Source organism: Mandrillus leucophaeus, unplaced genomic scaffold (genome assembly GCF_000951045.1).
Source record: "Mandrillus leucophaeus isolate KB7577 unplaced genomic scaffold, Mleu.le_1.0 Scaffold1254, whole genome shotgun sequence".
In the NCBI taxonomy this organism is placed as follows: domain Eukaryota; kingdom Metazoa; phylum Chordata; class Mammalia; order Primates; family Cercopithecidae; genus Mandrillus; species Mandrillus leucophaeus.
In genome coordinates, this window is record NW_012100921.1 from 128832 (window position 1) to 150897 (window position 22066).

The 22066-nt window shown below is 42.3% G+C and overlaps 1 protein-coding gene across 2 annotated transcripts; it reads left to right on the forward strand.

Annotated features, from left to right (window-relative positions):
* Positions 1–5449: 5449 nt before the first annotated feature.
* On the forward strand, positions 5450–21595 carry TRIM6 (tripartite motif containing 6). 2 transcript variants are annotated; one of them, XM_011971977.1, is made up of 9 exons: positions 5478–5524; positions 12190–12505; positions 12584–12679; positions 13483–13578; positions 14287–14517; positions 17016–17038; positions 18779–18879; positions 19168–19194; positions 19410–21595. In XM_011971977.1, exons 2-9 carry the CDS (start codon positions 12257–12259, stop codon positions 19973–19975), a joined length of 1389 nt encoding a protein of 462 aa, XP_011827367.1. In that variant the 5' UTR covers positions 5478–5524; positions 12190–12256; the 3' UTR covers positions 19976–21595. The 2 variants fall into 2 exon arrangements, with proteins under 2 accessions (XP_011827366.1, XP_011827367.1); XM_011971976.1 differs by having other exon boundaries at positions 5450–5524; positions 12190–12679.
* The last annotated feature ends 471 nt before the right edge of the window (positions 21596–22066 follow it).

A 22066-nucleotide genomic window follows, 5' to 3' on the forward strand; every position in this document is an offset into this window, starting at 1 on the left:
TGATCCGCCCACCTTGGCCTCCCAAAGTGCTGGGATTACAGATGTGAGTCAGGGCACCTGGCCCCCTGCCACACATTTTTATCATACCCATCTCAGACAACTGAAGTTTTTCTTTTCCTCAAAAATCCAAGCTGAGAGGTTATAATAAATACAGTGGAGTATATTTGTTTGTATTCCAAACTGGTCAAATAGTCACTGTAGATGGAATCTTAGAAGAAAAATTATGAAAGATTTTAAAATAAAAAAATGCTTACTCATCTGGTGTACTCTTCTGAGTTTTCTTAGCTTTTTATTGTCTTTGAGCTTAATACAATGTATTATGTAAATTATATTGAGCTGAAAATCATGCAAGTGATTTTGCCCATAGAAATGCAAATTAATTGTCTCAAAGAGACATGTATATGATGATTCTATTGTGGATGTTGACTTGTTTTCCTCTCTTTGTAAATTCATTGCAAGTCTTTCTGATCGCCTATGTTTATGTGTGTTTTTAAATTCTCCTTTGGGTTGGTTACACCATCTTGCTGATTCTCTCCTTAATTAACTAAATAAATCTTCGGCATGTGTTCATTTTATATGTCTATAAACTCTCATTTTTTAAAAAAAAGTCTTTTAACAGAAATCAGGCTAAAATAAAAAAGACAAATTAGTGGACTATAGGAATGGTCTACTTGCATCTGTACAAGATAGTGACAGTAAAGATGGAGAGAAATAAATCAAATGGACAAAACTTCTTCAAAAGGATAAATTAAAAGGGCAAAAATTGAATGTTGGGATGAGAAAGAGGAAAGAATGTACGAGTTCACTGTTTCTGAGGAACTAAAAAGGCGAGTTGTACCATTCATCAAGATAAGTAATAAAGGAGAATAAACAAATTGGTGGGCAAATAAACACTAATACTATATACTGTTACTGAGCAATCAATGGGCTTGCCTCTTGACATACATACAAGCCAATACCATGGCACCTTTTGAGAAAAGCAAAGCTTTATTGCAAGTAGACTGGCAAGGAGACAGAAGAAATGATTAATGAGGTATGATCTGATTGGATCTTGCAATGAGGTAATGCTGGGAGGCATCATCTGATTGGATCCTGCCTTGGGGTGTTGCAAGGGCTCGATCTGATTAGATCCTGAATTCTGCCACGTGATGTCCCTTCTTAATTCAGTCCCTACTCCTCAGTCTGAGCACTTGAGTTCCACCTGTGGTTGCATGCTTGGTTTATCTGGGCATGTTCAGGCTATGTGACCGTTAGCCCAGGGGGCTATGGCAGTTGAAAAACAGCTCACAACTTTGACATAAAAGTTGAACCAGATTAGTCCACTGAGGTTACAACATCTTGTTTTTGTTCTACCTGTGAGTTATTCACATGGACTCTGAAGCCCAAAAGAGGTCTGATCTGTAGTTAATGTTAGGACTTTGTCAGCTAGCAAAGTGGATTATCTAGGAAGGGGATTTAGAGAAGATGAGATAATAGTTAACAAACAAACAAAAAGCTATATTTAAGTCACTAGTTTGACTTTCTTCAAATTGACTAGAATGTGAATATACACACAGCAAAATTCATGTTTTATTCATCGGTATTACTCCAGAGCCCTGCCAAATGCTTGGTACTTCATTATAGTTAATAATGCTACCTTTCACTGATTGACGATCTATTGTGTTTCAGGAACTGTCCTAAGTACTCCACATATATTTGCATATTTAGTCTTCACAATAACTCTATGCAGTAGGTATTTTACAGATAGGGAAACTGAGGCCCAACAGAGGTTAAGTAACTTGCCCCAAATCATACAGATGGTAAGTAAATGAGCTAGGATTTGAATCTTGGCAAAACTGGTTCCAGAGTCTATCATCTTAAATACCATCTTAAATACTGTGCTATGTGACATATATAGTTTAATATGTGTCTGCTGAAAAGAAAGAACAAAATAAATTTTTAAAAAGAAGGAAGGAAGAAAGAAAATATAAAATATCAAAGGAAAGATGGGGCCAGGCATGGTGGCTCACACTTGTAATCCCAGCACTTTGGGAGACTGAGGTGGGCAAATCGCTTGAGTCCAGAAGTTTGAGACCAGCCTGGGCAACATAGTGAAATCCTGTCTCTACAAAATACACAAAAATTTACCTGGCATGGTGGTGTGTGCTGTTAGTCTCAACTACTTGACAGGCTGAAGTGGGAGTATCACTTGAGCCCGAGAGTTTGTGGCTGAAGTGAGTTGAGATCGTGCTACTACATGCCAGCCTGGGCAACAGAGTGAGACTGTCTCAGGAAAAAAAAAAAAAAAAGAGGAAAGAAAAAGCATACATTAATTGGGTCCATGTTTGATGATCAGAAGTATCTGAAAACAAAATTGGTGGCTTGTTTCTACTATATCTCTAAATCTCTAGAACAAGAAATGTTTCTCACTGAAATTTGTTTTTATTTGGTTTTACTGAAGTTCTTCCTCTAATCAGATGTTAACAATTATCTTTCAGAAAATCCAGTTAGATCTATCCTGAATTCTCAAGCATAAACTACCCTGAGTCTTAATCTTGGCCTTGCAGTATCTACTTTTTCCTTTTCTTTTGTTCCCGTCAGTTCCCAGCTGGTAGTAATGAGTTAAGGAGGGTTTTCCATGAGGGGGGCAGAAACATTTCTGACCACAAGAATCATCTAACACTGCTTTCAAACAAGTTGTACTGAAAAAATATACTGGAGATTTTGTCACAGGAAGTCTGTCTCCTGTGAATATATAAGAGATTTCCTCAAAGAAAATATATTCGAGTATATTAGAGATTTACTCACAGAAAATCTGTCTCCTGAGTTTGTATTTTTTGTCACTATTTGGCTGTGAGAATGTTCTGTGACCCTTGTCATGGTCTTTTTTGCTTTTCCTGAAACCTCTTTCCGATCAAATGTTGATATCCACTTATTGCTATTAAGAAATCTTGATACCTTAACCTGTGCACTAAACAATATTCCTGGCATATACTGAGTATTTAACATATTGAGTATTGTTATAATAACAGGCTGGATCCGTTAATGCCACCCTGAGTCTAGAACTGCAGCAGTGGGTCTTGAGTCTAGAACTGCAAGTACTCTGAGTATTCAGGAACTTGGGCTGCCAGCAAATCTGTGCCCTCATTACCTTCAAACCTGTCCTACTGGATGCATCATATCACCCCACCAAGCCTCTGAATCCACATACTTGGTTCCCTTTTAACACTAACAGTAATACTAATACTAGTAATACTAATACTAGTAATACTAATAATAGTAATACTAATAGCACTAATATCCACTGTATTGGGTATACCACTTGTTTTTTCAATCTAACACTTGTTGAACAGTTGGGTTGATTCCATTTTTTAATATGGGTAAAACTACTATGAACATTTGTGTACAAATCTTTGCGTGGATATGTTTTCATTTTTCTTGAGTAGATTCCTACGAGTGGATTTGATGGATCATATGGTAAATTTATATCTGACTTTTTGAGACCCCTTGAATTATTGCCAAGTACCTTCATTTCTTCTCAACCATCAGAATGCCCAATCTCCCTGTTCAAGATGAGAAATTAGTTACAGAGAAAATAAAAACTGCCTTGGTTAGCAAACAAAAAGGAAAAACTCTGCACACTGAGAAATAGTCTTTTATTCTGTTTTTTGTTTTCTTTTTTGTTTTGAGACTGGTTATCACTGTGTCACCCAGGCTGGAGTGCAGTAGCAGGATCATGGCTCACGGCAGCCTGGACCTTCCAGGCTCAAGTGATCCTCTCCCACCTCTCAGCCTCCCAAGTAGCTGGGACTACAGGCACGTACCACCATGCCTGGCAATTTTCTTTTTTTTTAGACAGGGTTTTACTACGTTGCCGAAGTTGACCTCAAAATCCTGGATTCAAGCTATCTTTCTACCTCGGCCTCCCAAAATGCTGGGACTACAAGCAAGCCACCACGCCCAGCCAACATCCTTTTTGTTAACTGAGCCTACTAGCCCCAGAAATGTAGCCCTATGCTGACAAGACTATGGAGCCTATAAGTTACTTCCATTTATATCGTCTCTTAGAAAATGGCCCGAGAAGAGACTCTGGGTTGGGCTTCTCCATCCCTTTTCCAATATTTCTAACCCTCTGGGTGTCAATCATACCATTTTGTATTCCAAGGGACTTAAATGTGGGCTGGGCCAGTGGCAGGGTGGTGACCATACTGGGCAGTTTGGGTGGGGCCAGGAGAATTTCAGAACATAAGCAGGCTTTGACCTGAAGCGTCATCCATGGGCAATATGGAGGCAGCCATACCTAAAACCGTTGTGAAGAAAGCTACACAAAGGATGATCTGAAATGTCCTTCGTATGGCTTCTTAAGCCTGCGGACATGACGTACTCACTGAAATAGTGACACATGTCCGCACTTACGAGATTCTAATGACCTTTCATTCGCCTAGGGACTGTTGAGAGAAATCTCTTGATACTTAACCCAGCTCTCTCCCTATTGCCCAATCCTTCATCCAGACTTTTATCTGGATACCCCAGTCCCTTCTTTCTCTATACCTCCCTCCCCAGTCCACCTTCTAAGGCAAGGTGACACTCATCTAATCAGTCTCCTTACGGAGGAACTTTGACATTCTTTTTCTTCTCAGAGTTTCTGTGCTATTGAAACCCTGTAGTTAGAGTTCTGAGGCTCTATAAGCTTTACATGTATTCATAAGACCTAAATAAAAACAAAGATTGTTTTCTAGCTATACAGGTCAAAATTACATATACACACAGCTTTATACATACATACATGTAATTTTAAATTGATGAATTTTAATGATCGTTTGGCAAAACATGCCATTATGCAAAGGGGCTTTTACTCACTCGTATAATTTTATGTTTCTATTTAGACATTTACATTAATATGTTTATATGGAGTACAGGTGTATTATCAGTGTAATTAAACTCTGATATGATATTGGAAAGCTACAGTACACTGCAGGCAATTTACAAGGGTCATCTCTGGCCTGGTGTTCTCAAAAGCCTCCGGATTTGCCATTCATCAGGTAAGTTGAACAGCTTTGCGTTGCTACCTTCAAAACCTTTTTTTTTTTTTTTTTTTTGAGACAGAGTCTCGCTCTGTTACCAGGCTGGAGTGCAACCTCCGCCTCCCGGGTTCAAGCGATTCTCCTGCCTCAGCCTCCCGAGTATCTAGGACTACAGGCGCGCCCAGCTAATTTTTGTATTTTTAGTAGAGACGGGGTTTCACCATGTTGGCCAGGCTGGTCTCAATCTCTTGACCTCGTGATCCGCCCGCCCCGGCCTCCCAGGGTGCTGGGATTACAGGGGTGAGCCACCGCGACCAGTCTCAAAAACTATCTCGATCTCCCTTACCACCTGAGGGGTCGCTGGTGACCACACCCATGGAATCTGCTGGATCTCCTGCGGTGCTGGACAATTTGACCCTCCTCCTCCCCTGGTCCCGCCCCTTCCCCCCAGAGTCTTTCGGCTTGGGTGGAGGACGCGGCTGCTGCAAGTCTTCGGCTCTGATCCAGGCCACAGATTCCAGGTTAGTGAGCAAGTTCATTTTCTGGCCAGCTACCGCTGTCCCCACTTGTCTGGAGAGTTTGACCCGCCCTGCGGGTCGCGTTGGGGGTTCACGGGTGAAAGAAGAATGAGGGAGACTTCTGCATTTTCGAGTTGACTCAAGTTTGGGAAGGGAGCACAGAAGAGGCACCTTTGCAGCTGGGAATAGGCCGTGTAAAGCGTAGTGAGAGTGAAACCTCGATTCTAGAAGCTAAAATATGTAGGGGAGGCAGCTCTGGAAACTTTGCATTAGGGAATCACTGCAAACGATTTGTCAGGCGTGGATTCAGAGTCAGCATCCCTTCCCCCCTTCCCCCCATCCCCTCCCCCCATCTCCAGCCTGGCCGCTCCAGGAAGTGAGCACCATTTATCCTCCACCCCAGGCGGCCCGACTCCTCCCAGGCGGAGTTGAGAGTTGAGCAAAGTCCTGACCTGTAGGTCTGTCCGTTCAACGGCCAAAGGCTGGCGGAGGAGGAAGCCCCTGCCTTTCTCGGAACGGAGCAGAGTCATGCGTGGTTGAGTTAAGATAAAAGAGGAGTGAGGGCCCTCTGTTCCTTAAAATTAGTTTAAGGCGCCTTGGATTGCTCTGAAGAGCTTTGACCACCTGATACTGCTTATATCTGGAAATTACTTGGCTTCTCATTCCCCAGATGTGCGGGTCAGAGAGGGATGTCTACCGTTCTGTTGACTGGCTCTTATTGTACTTCTGGCAGAGGTGACAGGGCAGTGAAAGAGATAAGGTCCTTTCCCTTTCGGAACTCATTATATCTTTATTTCTTTTTCTTCCTCACCGCAAATGACCCCACTGAGGTTAGAGACATTTTATTTAATCAATCAGTCAATAGAGACAGAAATGTGTGGTTCGGAGCCAGACTGCATGTGTTCAAATCCTGACTCTGACAGACACTGGCTGTGTGCCCGAAGACTGTTGACTTCTTTGACCTTTAGTTTATTTCATCTATAAGATGGATGGAGTAATATGTATATCCTATTCTGTTCTGGTGAGGATTAAGCGAGACAGATTTAAACACGTAGGAGGCTGTCTGACATCATGTCAAAATTATGGTCATTATTACCGGCAAACTCCATGCCTAGCTTTTAAAAAATGCACAATCAAAACAATTTTTAAATTATAGGTTTGTGAAATGCAGGGGGTAGAAATTCTTTTGAAGTGCAAATTAAGTTTTTTGTTTTGAAACTGATTATGTTCCAATTCAAATATTTATTGAGTCCTGTTAATCAATTCCAGATAATAGGTTAAATATAACCCTACACAAAGATAAAAAAAAAAATGTTATTCCTAAAGTGCAAGAACTCATGCCCAATTCTCTTATAAATGCAATTGCCACCTATTTTATTCCACTTTCACTAAGGCTCCCAGCTGGTGGACAGTCCTGCTCTGTCATTCCTAACTCTGAACCCTCAGCCTACACCAGCCCCAGTATCCCCTGCTGAGTCACTGATTTTTATTCGGAAAGCCATTTTGATATCGATGCGAGCTTCCATTCTAAAAGATGCTTCATATCTAAATAGCAGGCCATTCTCTGTCCCCTTCCCTCTTCTAGCTGTTTTGCTCCCTAAATTGTATCCACCTGGGAAAGAAGGTCTTTTATCTAAGGCAGTGCTTCTGAAGCCTTAATGGGCATAAGAATCATCTAGAGAACTTATTAAAGTGCAGATTCTGAATCATTCCAGGAAAGACTGAGATTCTGCATAAAGAACTCCAAGTGGTTGCAGCGTTGCTAGTTAGCAGACCTTTTTCACGCATCTGGTTCTGATTTAATTGGTCCCACCTGGTTGTGAATTTGGGCTCTTTCTTCTGCTAATTTAATCCACTGGGCTCTGGGACTGCAGGCTCTCCTCGTCTGCACTCCTCACAGTCAGAATGCCTTCTCTCAGCCCATCCACTCTGCTCTGGAGACTTGGCCTCAGTTGGAAACTGGCAGCCTGCCATATCTCCCTTGGGCTGCACTCAGCTGCAGTGGGCAGTAAGGGCTTGCTGGTGTTTGGGCAAGGGTCACTCAAACCTATGCTCTGTATGCTTCCCTCCTTCACAATTTCTTTCCCAAGCCTCAGCTTCGACAAGACAGCTCAACTCTTACATCTTTTTTCTGCTCAAGAATTTTTCTGTCTAAAGCAGAGTATTAGATGAATATCTAAAGCAGCATATTAGATACGAAAAAAAGGACATTTATATGTTTTTATGAAATAGAAATAGAATGAAGCCACATATGTAATGTTACTTATTCAAGTAGCCTCATTAAAAATAAGCAGGTGAAATTAATTTTAATATATTTTATTTAACCCAATACATGCAAAATGCAATTAGGACATGTGATCAATATTAAAAAATTAATAAACTACTTTAATTTTTTTAAACTAAATCTTCAAAATCCAATGTGTGTTTTGTACCTAAAACACCCCTTTTCTGAGTAACCACACTTCAAATGCTGAATAGCCATATGTGGCTACATGTTTGACAGCACAGTTCCATTGTGCTTAGAAGATCAGAAATCAAGCCTTTAATTTTTCTTCTATTTTTTTGTTTCTGTCATGTTTATTGAGTTATAATTTCCATCTAGTAAGTTACAAATTTTAAGCATACAATTCTGTGAATTTTCACAGTTGCAGTCAGTTGTGTAACCACCACCGTGATCATGATATGTAAAGGGCGTTTCCATCACCCTTCAAATTTCCTTATGCCCTTTGCAGTTCATCCTTTTCTCCCTCTCCTGGGTCCTGGCTTCCACGGATGTGCTTTCAAATACTATAGCTTTCTCTTTTCTAGGATTTCATATAAATAACATCATACAATAACTTAAATTTGATGTTTGGGTTCTTTCACTTTGCATGCTTTTGAGATTTATCTTGTTGTGTGTATTAATATAACAGTTTAATTGTTTGGTAATATGCCATTGTATGGATACACCACAGTTTGTTCATTTACCAGCTAGTGATGTCATGAATTCTTTTCAGTTTGGGACTATTACTACATTGCATTTATGAGGCAGCAATTCTCCTTCAAGAGAACTGGCTACACTAAGTACAGTTTTGCCTGAAATGAAATTGTGCATGTGTTTGTTGGGGAAGATGGATTGGAATTGGACTTTCAATTAAAATATAATACCAACACAATTATTTTTTAACAGTAACAGTTTCATAAGATAGCGCATTTATTTCTATACTCTAGTGCCAACATCAAGGCCAACTATAAGCTCAGCAGTAAGTTATAATCTATTATAAAGTTAATTGATCATTTCCTGTCTTAGTTGCAATGCTAAGGTCTGGGGTACCTGGAAGATAAAGACTGGGCCTCTGTCCTCATAATGCTAATTTATCAAAGGAAATAGAGCCTTATAGTGCAGTGTGCTAAGTGAGATGATCTAGTTATGGTAGGAGATATTAACAAAGGAAATAATAGTGCAGTTCCCACAGGTGTGATTAATTTGGTTAAACAGACTCTCAGATAATAGGTAAGTACATCTGTAATACCAATTAATACTACCAGTTAGATGTACAGGGTTCATTAATTTGTTGATAATTATATTTTGCACCCTTTATGGAGATGAGGAATATAAAGGAGTAATAAGAGCTCCAGCTCTGTAGCCTGCGTATCTGCATTCAAAACCAGCCCCGCCACTTAAAGGATCTACTAAATATCAGTTTATACAACTATGAAATGAGATTTAAGGGACGTTTGTAATGTAATGTTGTTATATGGAATTATTGAGTTATTACATACAAAATAATTAAGTTCTTGCTCAGTACCTGGTGGGCTTTCTGTAAATATTTGCTGTGAGCATTGCTGCTACTAATCATGGCAAAGCTGAAGACCCAGGCCAGTACTTGCAGGAGCACCACAGAACACTAGAGGGCAGCACCAAGGACCTGTTTTCAGCTCACTAGATTCCCCCAGCAGGGCCGCTAGGAGGCTTATGCTTATGTCCCATGACTTTTTCTCGCCCTTATCTGAGACACTTTCTCAGGCCCTTTCTTCTAGGAGGAGTGCTGTTATTGGGAGGCATTTTGATATACTTTTAAAATCTACCAGGTCCTCAAGATGGGGGTAAATTGGTACAATTTACAGGGCCTTGTGTTTTTTACTTTTGCTGGGAAACCAGCTAAAGACAAGTTAGAGAATTCCACCTGCTCTCTACCCACTATGGCCTGTTCAGAACACCGAGGTCACGCCTGGGACCAGGGCCAGAGCTTCAAATAGGCAGTGTTAGCTGGCTCTTCTTTGGTGGCACAAACACAACTCCAGGTAGGCAAGCAGAGCAAATGGCCCCCAATGAAAATAACTCAATGCTGGAAACAGGTTTTAAAATTTTCTGAAGAGTATTCTCAGTGTGATTTTAAATAATGGTAATGTAATTTATCAACAACTCTTTCAAGAAAAATGAATAAAGGTAGTATTTCTCAATGAAGATATAAGGCCTCAACTGCCTTACCAGCCACCTCTCCTTACATATGGGCCCCCTTAGGATCCTGCTGAAGTTTAAGACAGGCCCTGGCAAAATCCCATCATCAAATAGGATCTCTCCCATTTTCATACTTTGAAAGCACTTAGTCAGTGCCTGACTTTTATAGCCTTCACCAGTGACTGTCTTTGGTCACAGTTATGAGTTTGAGGACAAAGCTTTGAACTAGGACCCTGGAAAGGTTAGGTTATGCCAATGCTACAACTTACAAGATGCATGATTTTGTAAAGTCACTTAATGTCTCTCCTTATTGAAGAATCGAGAATACTCTTAGTTATGCAGAGTTGTCCCATGAGGTATAAAGAAAGCAGGAGAATATGATTTCTAAATCACAAGTGGTTACAGAATCATGAGTTGTAAAAATTTTACCTCCCCAGGCTGGGTGCAGTGGCTCATGCCTGTAATCCCAGCACTTTGGGAGGCCGAGGCAGGCAGATCACTTGAGGTCAGGAGTTCGATACCAGCCTGGCCAACATGGTGAAACCCCATCTCTACTAAAAATACAAAAATTAGCTGGGCATGGTGATGCTCGCCTATAATCACAGCTACTCAGGAGGCTGAGGCACGAGAATCGCTTAAACCTGGGAGGCAGAGGTTGCAGTGAGCTGAGATAGTGCCACTGCACTCCAGCCTGGTGATAGAGCAAGACTCAGCTTCAATAACAACAAAACATTACCTCCCCTTATTGTGGCCATTGCTGTTTCTTTGTTTTTTTCTGAGAAGGGCAGCATGTTTAGGGGGAGAGGGCTCTATGTGGGGCAGGGCTGTCAAGAAGTGGAAGTGTTTGCACAGTCTTGGAGATCAAATACCAAAGAGTGCGGCAAGGGTGATGGCAAACAGGTGAAAGAGCTCATGAGAAAGGTCACAGATAATCACTGTGGAGGACGAGAGGGTTCTAACCTTTCATTCGTCAAAGGTTGAGGACCTATATGTCAGGCTCTGTGCTAGCTGCCAAGGATACAACCATGAACAAAAACAGTCTCTGATCTCATGGAGCTTACATTTCACTGTGAGGATTCAGACAAGTAAAGATCTATATTAGGTGGTGTAAGAAGTAAAATAGGCCAGGCGCAGTGGCTCACCTCTGTAATCCCAGCACTTTGGGAGGCCACGGTGGGCGGATCACAAGGTCAGGAGATGGAGATCATCCTGGCTAACAGTGAAACCCCGTCTCTACTAAAAAAGTACAAAAAAAATTAGCCAGGCGTGGTGGCGGGCACCTGTAGTCCCAGCTACTGGGGAGGCTGAGGCAGGAGAATGGCATGATCTCGGAAGGCAGAGCTTGCAGTGAGTCGAGATCGTGCCACTGCACTCCAGCCTGGGCTACAGAGTGAGACTCCATCTCAAAAAAAAAGAAGTAAAATAAATGAGGTAAATATGTGGAGAGTGATTGTATGGTGGCTGTGCTCTAAATAGACTAGTCAGAGCAAACCCTTCTGATAAGGGAATAGGTAGGAAGCTAGTAAGTCATGCAGATAGCAGAGTAGAGCACGAACAACAAATGCAAAAATCCTGAGGCAACAGTGTGTTTTGGGTGCTTTTAACATTGAGGATATGTTTTGGGTGAGAAAAGATCACACAGTCCAGGTGTGGTGGCTCATGCCTGTAATCCCAGCACTTTGAGAGGCCAAGGAGGAGCATCACTTAAGGTCAGGAGTTGAAGACCACCCTGGCTAACATGGTGAAACTCCGTCTCTATTAAAAATACAAAAACTAGCCAGGTGTTGTGGCGCGTGCCTGTAATCCCAGCTACTTGGGAGGCTGAGGCAGGAGAACTGCTTGAACCCGGGAGGCAAAGGTTGCAGTGAGCTGAGATCGTACCACTGCATTCCAGCCTGGGTGACAGAGTGAGTCTCCATCTCAAAAAAAAAAAAAAAAAAGAAAAGAAAAGATCACACAGACAGTGACTCACACAGGCCCCTCCTTTCCAGGGCCTCAGTTTGTCACTCCGTTCAATAGGAGAAAGAGGAAATCATAACCACTGCTCTAATATGGGAAGAAATCGGTGCCTTGTATGAGCCAGAATAAAGAACGTATTCGATATTAGAATGAGGAGCCCTTGTTACCCCAGGTGTCTGACCTCTTTATCCAGGACTGGGCAGTCAGTATTCCTTTATTCTCCCTCCTTTCTTACCCTGACCCTTTTTTTGTTTGCTCATCTACCTAGGATTCTACAAGCAGGAAACATCTTAGAAATCAGGGCTAGGCAGGCAGGAGCCAGGAGAGTAGCTACAATGACTTCACCAGTACTGGTGGACATACGAGAAGAGGTGACCTGCCCTATCTGCCTGGAGCTCCTAACAGAACCCCTGAGCATAGACTGTGGCCACAGCTTCTGCCAAGCCTGCATCACACCGAATAGCAGGGAATCAATGATTGGTCAAGAAGGGGAAAGAAGCTGCCCTGTGTGCCAGACCAGCTACCAGCCAGGGAACCTGCGGCCTAATCGGCATCTGGCCAACATAGTGAGGCGGCTCAGAGAGGTGGTGTTGGGCCCTGGGAAGCAGCTGAAAGCAGTTCTTTGTGCAGACCATGGAGAAAAACTGCAGCTCTTCTGTCAGGAGGATGGGAAGGTCATTTGCTGGCTTTGTGAGCGGTCTCAGGAGCACCGTGGTCACCACACGTTCCTCGTGGAGGAGGTTGCCCAGGAGTACCAGGTGAGACCCCAGGATGGAAGGGGAGACAGAGAAACAGGGTCTTTGGTAGGTTTTAACATTTTATCATGCTCTGATCTAATCTCTTTGTAGTCTTTCCATTTACCTAGAGAATGAACCTGGAAACTGCCTCCCTGATTAAGAATAGAGACTTTATCTCTTACTTGCTATTCCAGATTGAGTAGATAGAGCTGCTGGGGGGAAAAGGGGTACTTGGTTGATTGAGTGTGGAGATACGTTGGCAGTGAAGGTAAAGGAACTTATTTACTCATGTATTTATTTTGAGAAGGCGTCTCTCTCTGTCACCCAGGCTGGAGTGCGGTGGCGCGATCTCAGCTCACTGCAACCTCTGCCTCCTGGGTTCAAGCAATTCTCGTGCCTAGCCTCCCAAGTAGGTGGGACTACAGGTGTGCACCACCATGCCCAGCTAATTTCGTGTGTGTGTGTGTGTGTGTGTGTGTGTGTGTGTGTAGTGGAGATGGGGTTTTGCCATGTTGCCCAGGCTGATCTCAAACTCTTGAGTTCAGGCAATCCGCCCGCCTTAGCCTCCCAAAGTGCTGGGATTACAGGCATGAGCCACAGGTGCTTTGTGGTGAGGCACCTTCACAAGGAGGATGGAGAACCAGCCTATTCTTGTTGGTTTTCATCCCATGTATATGAAATATTTGTTGGCCCTCTCAAGTTTTCATCCTAGGTTAGGACAGGCTCCTTTTGAGGTTAGCAGAATCTCTGTCCCATTCATTTCATGTCTGTGTACTGAGTCAACTGAAGGCTTGATCCTGCGTGATCTGATTTGTTTCTTCCAGGAAAAGTTTCAGGAGTCTCTAAAGAAGCTGAAGAATGAGGAGCAGGAAGCTGAGAAGCTAACAGCTTTTATCAGAGAGAAGAAGACATGCTGGAAGGCAAGGGGGACTTTTTCTGAGGATGTCCTGGGGCAGGAATCATGGCAGGTCACAGGAGCTGAGGGCAAAGGAGTCCTTGTCCTGTCTGTCCTCTGATGCCATGACTAGAAGAGCTTCCCTTTGCCCGGTCCTCCACTGTATTCCTTACAAACAAGGGGAGGAAAGGGGAGCTAAATAGCAAACATATGAAAACTGAACCTAGGAGACAATCACATAGCAGAGGAACCATGGCTAGGGGTTCCCCCAATTCATAATTCTGGATCTTGCTCTACAGTTTCCGTCTCTTTGGCTTTTCCGTTGCATTCAGAGTACAAATGCAAGGGAAGATGCAGGTAAGGCTTGCGAAGAAGCCCAGATCTGAGACAGTTAGTCACAGGCCAGTAATTTCTACCTCAGTACTCAAAATTGGAAGAGGAGGCTGATGCAGAGGTGAGGGAGGCTTCCTGGAATCTAAATGTCACCCAGGAATCACAGTTGATGTCTAGATGGCCTAGATAAAGCAGCCCGGGGCCAGTGGTCTGGGCAGAGCTGAAGGGAGAAAAGAAGGGAAGAAAAGGCTACAAAGGCTTCCTCCTGCAGCATTTACCCTCCGTCTCCTTGGGAGGCCTGGCCCAGGAAAGCAGTCCTGAGCCCAGCTCCCCAGCTTTTAACAGAGGAGAACCTCAGTGTGACAGAATAGCAGCCTCTTTTTCTTCCCTGTTCCTGAAGAATCAGATGGAGCCTGAGAGACAAAGGATCCAGACAGAGTTTAATCAGCTGCGAAACATCCTAGACAGAGTGGAGCAGCGAGAGCTGAAAAAGCTGGAAGAGGAAGAGAAGAAGGGGCTACGAATTATAGAAGAGGCTGAGAATGATCTGGTCCACCAGAGCCAGTCACTGCGAGAGCTCATCTTGGATCTGGAGCGTCGATGTCAGGGGTCAACAATGGAGCTGCTTCAGGTAAGGCTTGTGAAGGAGCTCAGATCTGAGAGTTAAGGAAAAGAGAAACTAACTTTCCTTCCTTTCTGGAACATCAGACTACCATCATTGCAGGGACAAGAAAAAACATTCCTTTGGTGCTATAGTGCCTATCCCCTATTAAACTGTTTAGAGATACGGAGTAAAGCATAAGATAATTCAGAGTTCAAATGCAAGGGAAAACCCCATTTTATTTATAAAGGTTGTCTGAAAGTTTATTTGATGCTGTGGAGAAGATCTGTTGTATCCATTGATGTTGTTCTTTCTGTTCTTTCTTTCTCAGTCTTGGCACTATTTACATTTCTGACTGGATAATTCTTTGCTGCATGGGATTCTCCTGTACATTGTAGGATGTTTAGCAGCGTCTCTGGCCTCTGCTCACTAGATGGCAGCAGCACCACCCCAGATGTGACAACCCCAGATTTCTTCAGACATTGCCACGATAGCCCCAGGGTGAATACAGTGCTCTCCCAATTGAGAACCACTATTCATTAGGCACCTCTTGTCTCTGATGCTGTGTTGGGAATTTGCCAAGTGCTTCTTACCCAGCTTAGTCACAGGCACACTTATGCCAAGCTAAATTCTTAGAGATGATGTATTACCAGCCCTTTTTTGTTTTCACTCTCTTCTCTAGAGCAGAATGATTTAACATACTCTAGTAATAGATATTTGAACTGGTTTTGGGGGTCTGGGCTCTGGTCTATATGTGTGTAGGTCAAAGATTACAAGGTATCAAGCCTAGAAAGATTTGATGGAGGGACTTGAACTAAGGTTGAAATTTTAGCAGCTGTTGTCTGCATAGAATGAATAGTGTGGCTGTGAATTTGAGGCATGATGTACCTTGTGATATTCTGTAACCTTTAGAGTGTAAGATATTCTTTATGTTTTGTTTGCCTTCGTGCTTTCCTCTTGTTCTTTCTTTCTTGGTGGAATAATTGTTTACTTACATATTCTTGGGTCTTAGTATGAGAGCCATGGGTAGCTACTTTCTGCCTAGTACAGCTTTTTCTCATTCACTGCTTCCTGCTTTGCATCTTCATTTTATTCTTCTTGCCGTTTTGTCCTCATCATTGATATTGTTACCCTGATACTTTCTCCTTCACTCTTTTGTTCTGGCTCCTCACCACTCCTCAAACTGTAAATATTTTTAAATGCAAATGAATCATCAATTCATATTGCTAGTTTAGATACTTCCACATTCATTAGTATGACTGCCCGATGGACATTTAAACTTGAGTCTTTTCTAACAATAAATTTTCTAGAATTTTCCCATCACAGACATTCTTCCTTCTCTTTTCCATATCTGTGTGAATTGTTGCCCATTAAGATTTTATAGCCAAGATAAAAGCTTCAAAATATAGACATAAAGCCAACATAAGAGAATTAGCCATGAAATAGCACATCGATTTGATCATTTCAGTTCCTCAGTACAGCCACAATGTAAGATTGATACAATCCTGGATATTTACTGCAAATTGACACACACAGCACCTCTACCACGTTGTGTGTTCAAGCCAGTTTGAGTTGTGTCTCTATGAAATGCCACCATAAACAGTCCTAATACAGAGAAAATAGTTAATCTTGTGTTATATGGACCAAACTTAAGCTTTTCTTCAGGGTCATTGAGATGTATGGAGCAGAAGATAAAGAGACCAAATAGAAGGGAATAGGCCAATTCCATGGAAATGAGACTGGCAGTGCCAGTGATAAAGGTGAACAACCCGTGGCTAAATGAAATTAAGCATGTGAGGTGGACTGACTTGGGCAAAGATAGGAGGCCAGGGTGAATGTATGGTAATTATTACCTCTTTGCTTAAATTTGGTGACTAGGTGGTTGCTAGTATGATTCAGTAGGATGGAAGGGAGACAAGAGTTGCAGAAATAAGTTTTCTTTTAAACATCTTGTATTTGAGGTACCTGTGACTCATTTGCTGGTGTATATATTAATCAAAATCATAAGGAAAGTGGGCTGAGCAGAAGTACAGATTTGAGAATCATCAACATGTGTGTGTTAAAATGAAGGAAATGGATGAAGTCAGCAAAGGTAGGGTAGAGGGTTAGAGAAGGTGAAGTTTGAGAAGCAACCATATTTAAAGCCCATGAACCTGTATCTCCAGCAACCAGAACAGAATGTAAGCTACTCAAGGATGGAGATTATGACTTCATCATCTGAGGTTCTGTAGGCCGGGCACAATGCCTGACAAATAATACATGCTATACATACATAACATTACACACGCATAAGCACACACACGATGTTGTGAAAATCGAGACACTGATGAGTCAGTTGAGTTATTTTTTGAGGTCTTCACATGGGTTCTTAGGGACAGTCTGGCCTGAGTTTTTATCTCTGCTCTGTGGCTCCATGTTAGGATGGTCTTTATGTGTGTCATGTCATGGGGTAGTGGACATGGAAGGAGAAATGTGGATAAGGGCATGACCTGTTACTCCTTGACTTAACCTGTCTTTTTCCTTCCTAGGATGTGAGTGATGTCACAGAAAGGTATGTGTAGGAGAACATGAGGTAGCTCCCCTGGATTGACAGATGATTCCTTTACCCATGAACAGTGGGAAAGGGAAGAAGAATCAGAGTGGGGAAGATTCAAGACTGTAGTCTTGAATTGAGAATCACATGAGAGTTTTGGCATCCCCAGCTAAAGGGGATGAACTGGCTTCTCTGGTAGGAAAATGTGGGCGATGGGAGGTCACTAGTTGGGGACAGTACTGTTATTTAGAATAAAGAATTGCAGTATCGCGCCATTGCACTCCAGTCTGGGAGACAAAGGGAGACAGACTCTGCCTCAAAAAAAAAAAAAAAGAATAAAGAGTTGCAGTATCAGTGACTCCCCAAGTACCCTGTTAAGTGTACTTTTCAGTAAACCTCTGTGCCTGCTTTCGTCCCTGATTCTTAAGTTTATAGTTACCTCAAAATACACAGGAATTTTCTTTGCCCGTAAATTTTTTTTTTTTTTTTTTTTTTTGTTGAGACAGAGTCACACTCTGTTGCCCAGGCTGGAGTGCGGCGGTGTGATCTCGGCTCACTGCAATTTCCTGCCCGTGAATTTTATCAGTGACATTCCTGTCTGCATTATTTCTCAAGGTCTAAGAATTTGCTCTTGGGACTTTTTCTTTCTCCCAGGCCTTGCTCCCTAGTAGATTTTCTTTTGTCTCAATTCCAGTAAAAACATAAACCCGAGCTCTGGAGGATAATAATTGAGCCCGGGAATCAAACGTGTTCTCTATCGCATACTCCAGAGTCTTATCAGCAAGGTGACATCTCAAGCTGCTTGCACACTTGGTACCTTCATGCTCCTCACAGACACATAAAATATGAAGCCTGTTGTCCCTTCTGAAATCTGTACTCTCCATTTGGAGGTGAGGATATCTTTTCTCCAGCTGGCGGCATAACATTCCCAGAGACAGCAAATCTTAAAATGCTGTGTTGAAGGTTTTCTGAGAAATCCTAGGGCCTAAGCCCACAGACTCTTCTGAAGAAACCCCTTCACTTGATACTCTCCAAGCCCCAGCAGCAGGCCCCTGGTGTTCTGTCTTCAACCCAGACATCTTCAGCCCCTCTGATTTTAAATATTTTATATCTTTTTTTAGAGGTAGCAAAAGATTTCCAAGCCATTATTTTACTGAATTGCATAACATCTCTAGGACATAGAAAAAGGAAAATTATAGTATTTTCTAAAAATAACAACAGAAAAACAAAATGAGACATTAAGAAGTTAAATGTTGGCCAGGTGCAGTGACTCACATCTGTAATCCCAGCACTTTGGGAGGCCGAGGAGGGCGGATCACGAGGTCAGGAGGTCGAAACTATCCTGGCTAACATGGTGAAACCCTATCTCTACTAAAAATACAAGAAAATTAGCCAGGCGTGGTAGCATGTGCCTATAGTTCCAGCTACTCGGAAGGCTGAGGCAGGAGAATTGCTTGAACCTGGGAGGTGGAGGTTGCAGTGAGCCGAGATCGCGCAACTGCACTCCAGCCTGGGCGACAGAGCAACACTCCATCTCAAAGAAAAAGTTAAATCTTACACAAGTTTATGTAGATGGTGAGATGATAGTTTCTAGTCTAGGTCTTCTGGCTCCAGTGCCAGGGCTGTTTGCAAAATGATGCTAAGTTTCTTCAGAAAGGAGGATTGGAGTTCATCAGTAGGCTTGGGAGGTAAGGGAGACGGGTGGCAGAGGAACCCATAGTCAGCAGTGTGGGAACTCAGAAGTCGTGTCCTGTCTAGGAGTGAGTTCTGGACCCTGAGGAAGCCAGAAGCTCTCCCTACAAAGCTGAGAAGTATGTTTCGAGCCCCAGATCTGAAAAGGATGCTGCGAGTGTTTAGAGGTAAGGAGATTCAGAGGAAAGAGTTTGGATGTGAAATTACTTCGTGGGAAGAAATAAACAGGATCGAGGATATAGTTGGTATTTGAGCATAGTGGCAAAGAGGGAGGTCCCAGAGGGAGGGACATAGTGTGCTGAAGAAGATGCAGTTTGTATTTAAGGGGAGATGAAATGGCCAGGTGACATCCTCACAGGATTCCTCACCATGCCCCTCAATCTGGTAAGGAGAGAGATACCAGACATGAGACAACTGGTCCTATTCAACATTATTGACTCTTTTTATCATTACAGAGCTGACAGATGTCCAAAGCTACTGGGGTAAGTAGAAGCCATGGCCTCTTTGGGCTGGCACATTCTGATCTCCTTTCACATGTGCTCCCCAGACATAGCCACACAGGTCCTAGGTGTTGATGCCTCCCCCATCCCCGCCATATAGTTCCAGTTCCTCCAACCACTTCCTGTGTTTCCTCTTCTCAGCATAATGAGACCCATGTCCCCATTCTCATCTGCTGATGTTGTACCTTTTCCTACAGTGGACGTGACCCTGAATCCACACACAGCTAATTTAAATCTTGTCCTGGCTAAAAACCGGAGACAGGTGAGGTTTGTGGGAGCTAAAGTATCTGGACCTTCCTGTCTGGAAAAGCATTATGACTGTAGTGTCCTGGGCTCCCAGCACTTCTCCTCCGGAAAGCATTACTGGGAGGTAGATGTGGCCAAGAAGACTGCCTGGATCCTGGGGGTATGCAGCAATTCAGTGGGACCTACGTTCTCTTTCAACCATTATGCTCAAAATCACAATGCTTACTCCAGGTATCAGCCTCAGAGAGGATACTGGGTGATTGGGTTACAGCATAACCATGAATACAGGGCCTATGAGGATTCTTCCCCTTCTCTGCTCCTCTCCATGACAGTGCCCCCTCGCCGTGTTGGGGTTTTCTTAGATTATGAGGCTGGCACTGTTTCCTTTTATAATGTCACAAACCATGGCTTCCCCATCTACACTTTCTCTAAATATTACTTTCCCACTACTCTTTGTCCATATTTTAATCCTTGCAACTGTGTAATTCCTATGACCCTGCGTCGTCCAAGCTCTTGAATAGTCTTCTGTTCCCACCCACTTCTGATAAGTACCCTGAGGCTTATCAGCATGTGATTCTCCCTTCTGATCTTCTGTTTTCTGTGTTCTCAATTCTTTTGTCATTTTTTTGATTTTTGGATTTGTTTGAGATGGAATCTCGCTCTGTTGCCCAGGCTGGAGTGCAGTGGCGCAATCTCAGCTCACTGCAACGTCTGCCTCCTGGGTTCAAGCGAACCTCCTGCCTCAGCATCCCAAGTAGCTGGGATTACAGGCTCCCACCACCATGCCCAACTAATTTTTGTATTTTTGTAGAGATAGGGTTTCACCGTGTTGGCCAGGCTGATCTCGAACTCCTGACCACAAGTGATCCACCCACCTCGATCTCCCAAAGTGCTGGGATTACAGATGTGAGCCACCACACCCAGCCAATTCTTTCGTTTTAAACATTTACTCAGTACTAGGATGCACCCAGTGGTGAAAGTAGGCATCTTTGTCTGATGACAGGTCTTGACGTGGATAGGGGGCGCTTTCATTATTTTGCCGTTAAGCATCGTATTTGATGCAGGTTTTTTTTTTTTTGGTTGATGCAGGGGATCAAATTTAGGAAGTTCTGATCTGTTAATTTGCTACAAGTTTTTGTATAAAATGAAAAACCGTATTCTACCTATGTCTTTTCTGTAAATTATTGAGATAATTGTGTGTAATTTTTATTCTGTTAATGTGGCTTAGTACATTGATTTACTTCAATTTGTTATATTGGCCACAAATTGCTGAAATACACTGTTATTATTTGTTGTATGCAATACTGGATTTATTTTGATAATGTATTGTTTAGATTTTGTTTTCATCTATGTTAATGAAAGAAATTGGCCTGTATTTTTACATTCTTGTAATATCTTTGCCAGGTTCTATAAAATGCAATAATAACCAAATAAATTACTGTGTTTTTGTATAAGTATGTATAGGATTGGGCTCTAAAGCCAAACCATTATAATGATAATTTGGGTAGCTTCAAACTCAAATTGAAGAGAGTCTTCGCTACAATCTTCACTACAACCTTCGGCCTTCCTCTCTACATTTAAGAATAGCAATAGAACAATAAAAACTATATATATCTTTCAGATAAATTGAAGTAAAAACAAAAGGATAGTGGAGAGAGAAAAACAATCCAATACATATTTTTCTCTCAGAATAGAAAGAAAATTCAAAGAGAAAATATGAATAATATAAAGCACTTACAGGAAGAGGATGATTTCTTCCAGCTTTTCCACACTCTTTTCCTTAGCACAGGAACAAACAGCTGGTGAGTGAGCTGCTGTGACTTTGGTAGAGAGGTGCAATATGTTTTTTGAACCAGCTATAAAAGAAATTATGAGGTACATGTGAGGGTAGAAACAAGTATCAAGGAGAAGAATGGCACTGGCTGTCCCATGTGGTATCCAGGAGCCACCAGTGTCTATTGAGGACTTCACACATGACTAGTCTGAATTGAGATGTGCTCAAAGTATAAAATGTATACCAGATTTCAAATACTTACTTCAAAAAATAATGTAAAATATCTCACTAATAACTTTTCCTTTGCGTATTGCAATGACAATATGTTGGCTCTATTGGATTAAATAAAATATGTTATTCATTGTACCTGTTCCATTTTACTTTTTTAATGTGATACTAGAAACCTTAAAATTGTATTTCTATTGGACAACTCTGGAGCGGATCCTATAATGAAATTTCTGTCCCTAAGTGAGTCCTAGTGTAAAAGCCTGTGGACTCAGGATACAGAGGAGGTTTCAAGGCACATATGTTTATCTCTACAAGAACCTGCTGCCCTGAGGCATTTTTATAGAAGGTAATGCCAGAGAAAAGAAGATCTCAACATATCTAGAAGTGTAGAAATTTGGAGGATCATAGGAAGGGCTCATGGCCAGAGAATGATTCTGCCGGCTCTGGCCCCTGCCGTTAGTCCTCAGTCTGTTGGGTGCTTGAAGCTCCTTTGTGGTTTGAGGAAATACTGATTTGTTAGCAAGGCTCAGCTTGGGTGTCTGTGGTGAGATAAAGTAGTGCGGGTAATAGTAAAAGCTCAGTACTGGTTTGTTCTAAGGCACGGTT

Bases quoted from the DNA above. Each gene is read 5' to 3' on its own strand.
- TRIM6 (XM_011971976.1), top strand. From the start codon at position 12,257: ATGACTTCACCAGTACTGGTGGACATACGAGAAGAGGTGACCTGCCCT. The intron at 13,579-14,286 runs GCAAGGGGGACT...CTGTTCCTGAAG, and splicing joins AGAAGAAGACATGCTGGAAG to AATCAGATGGAGCCTGAGAG. The intron at 18,880-19,167 runs GTAAGGAGATTC...TTATCATTACAG, and splicing joins GATGCTGCGAGTGTTTAGAG to AGCTGACAGATGTCCAAAGC.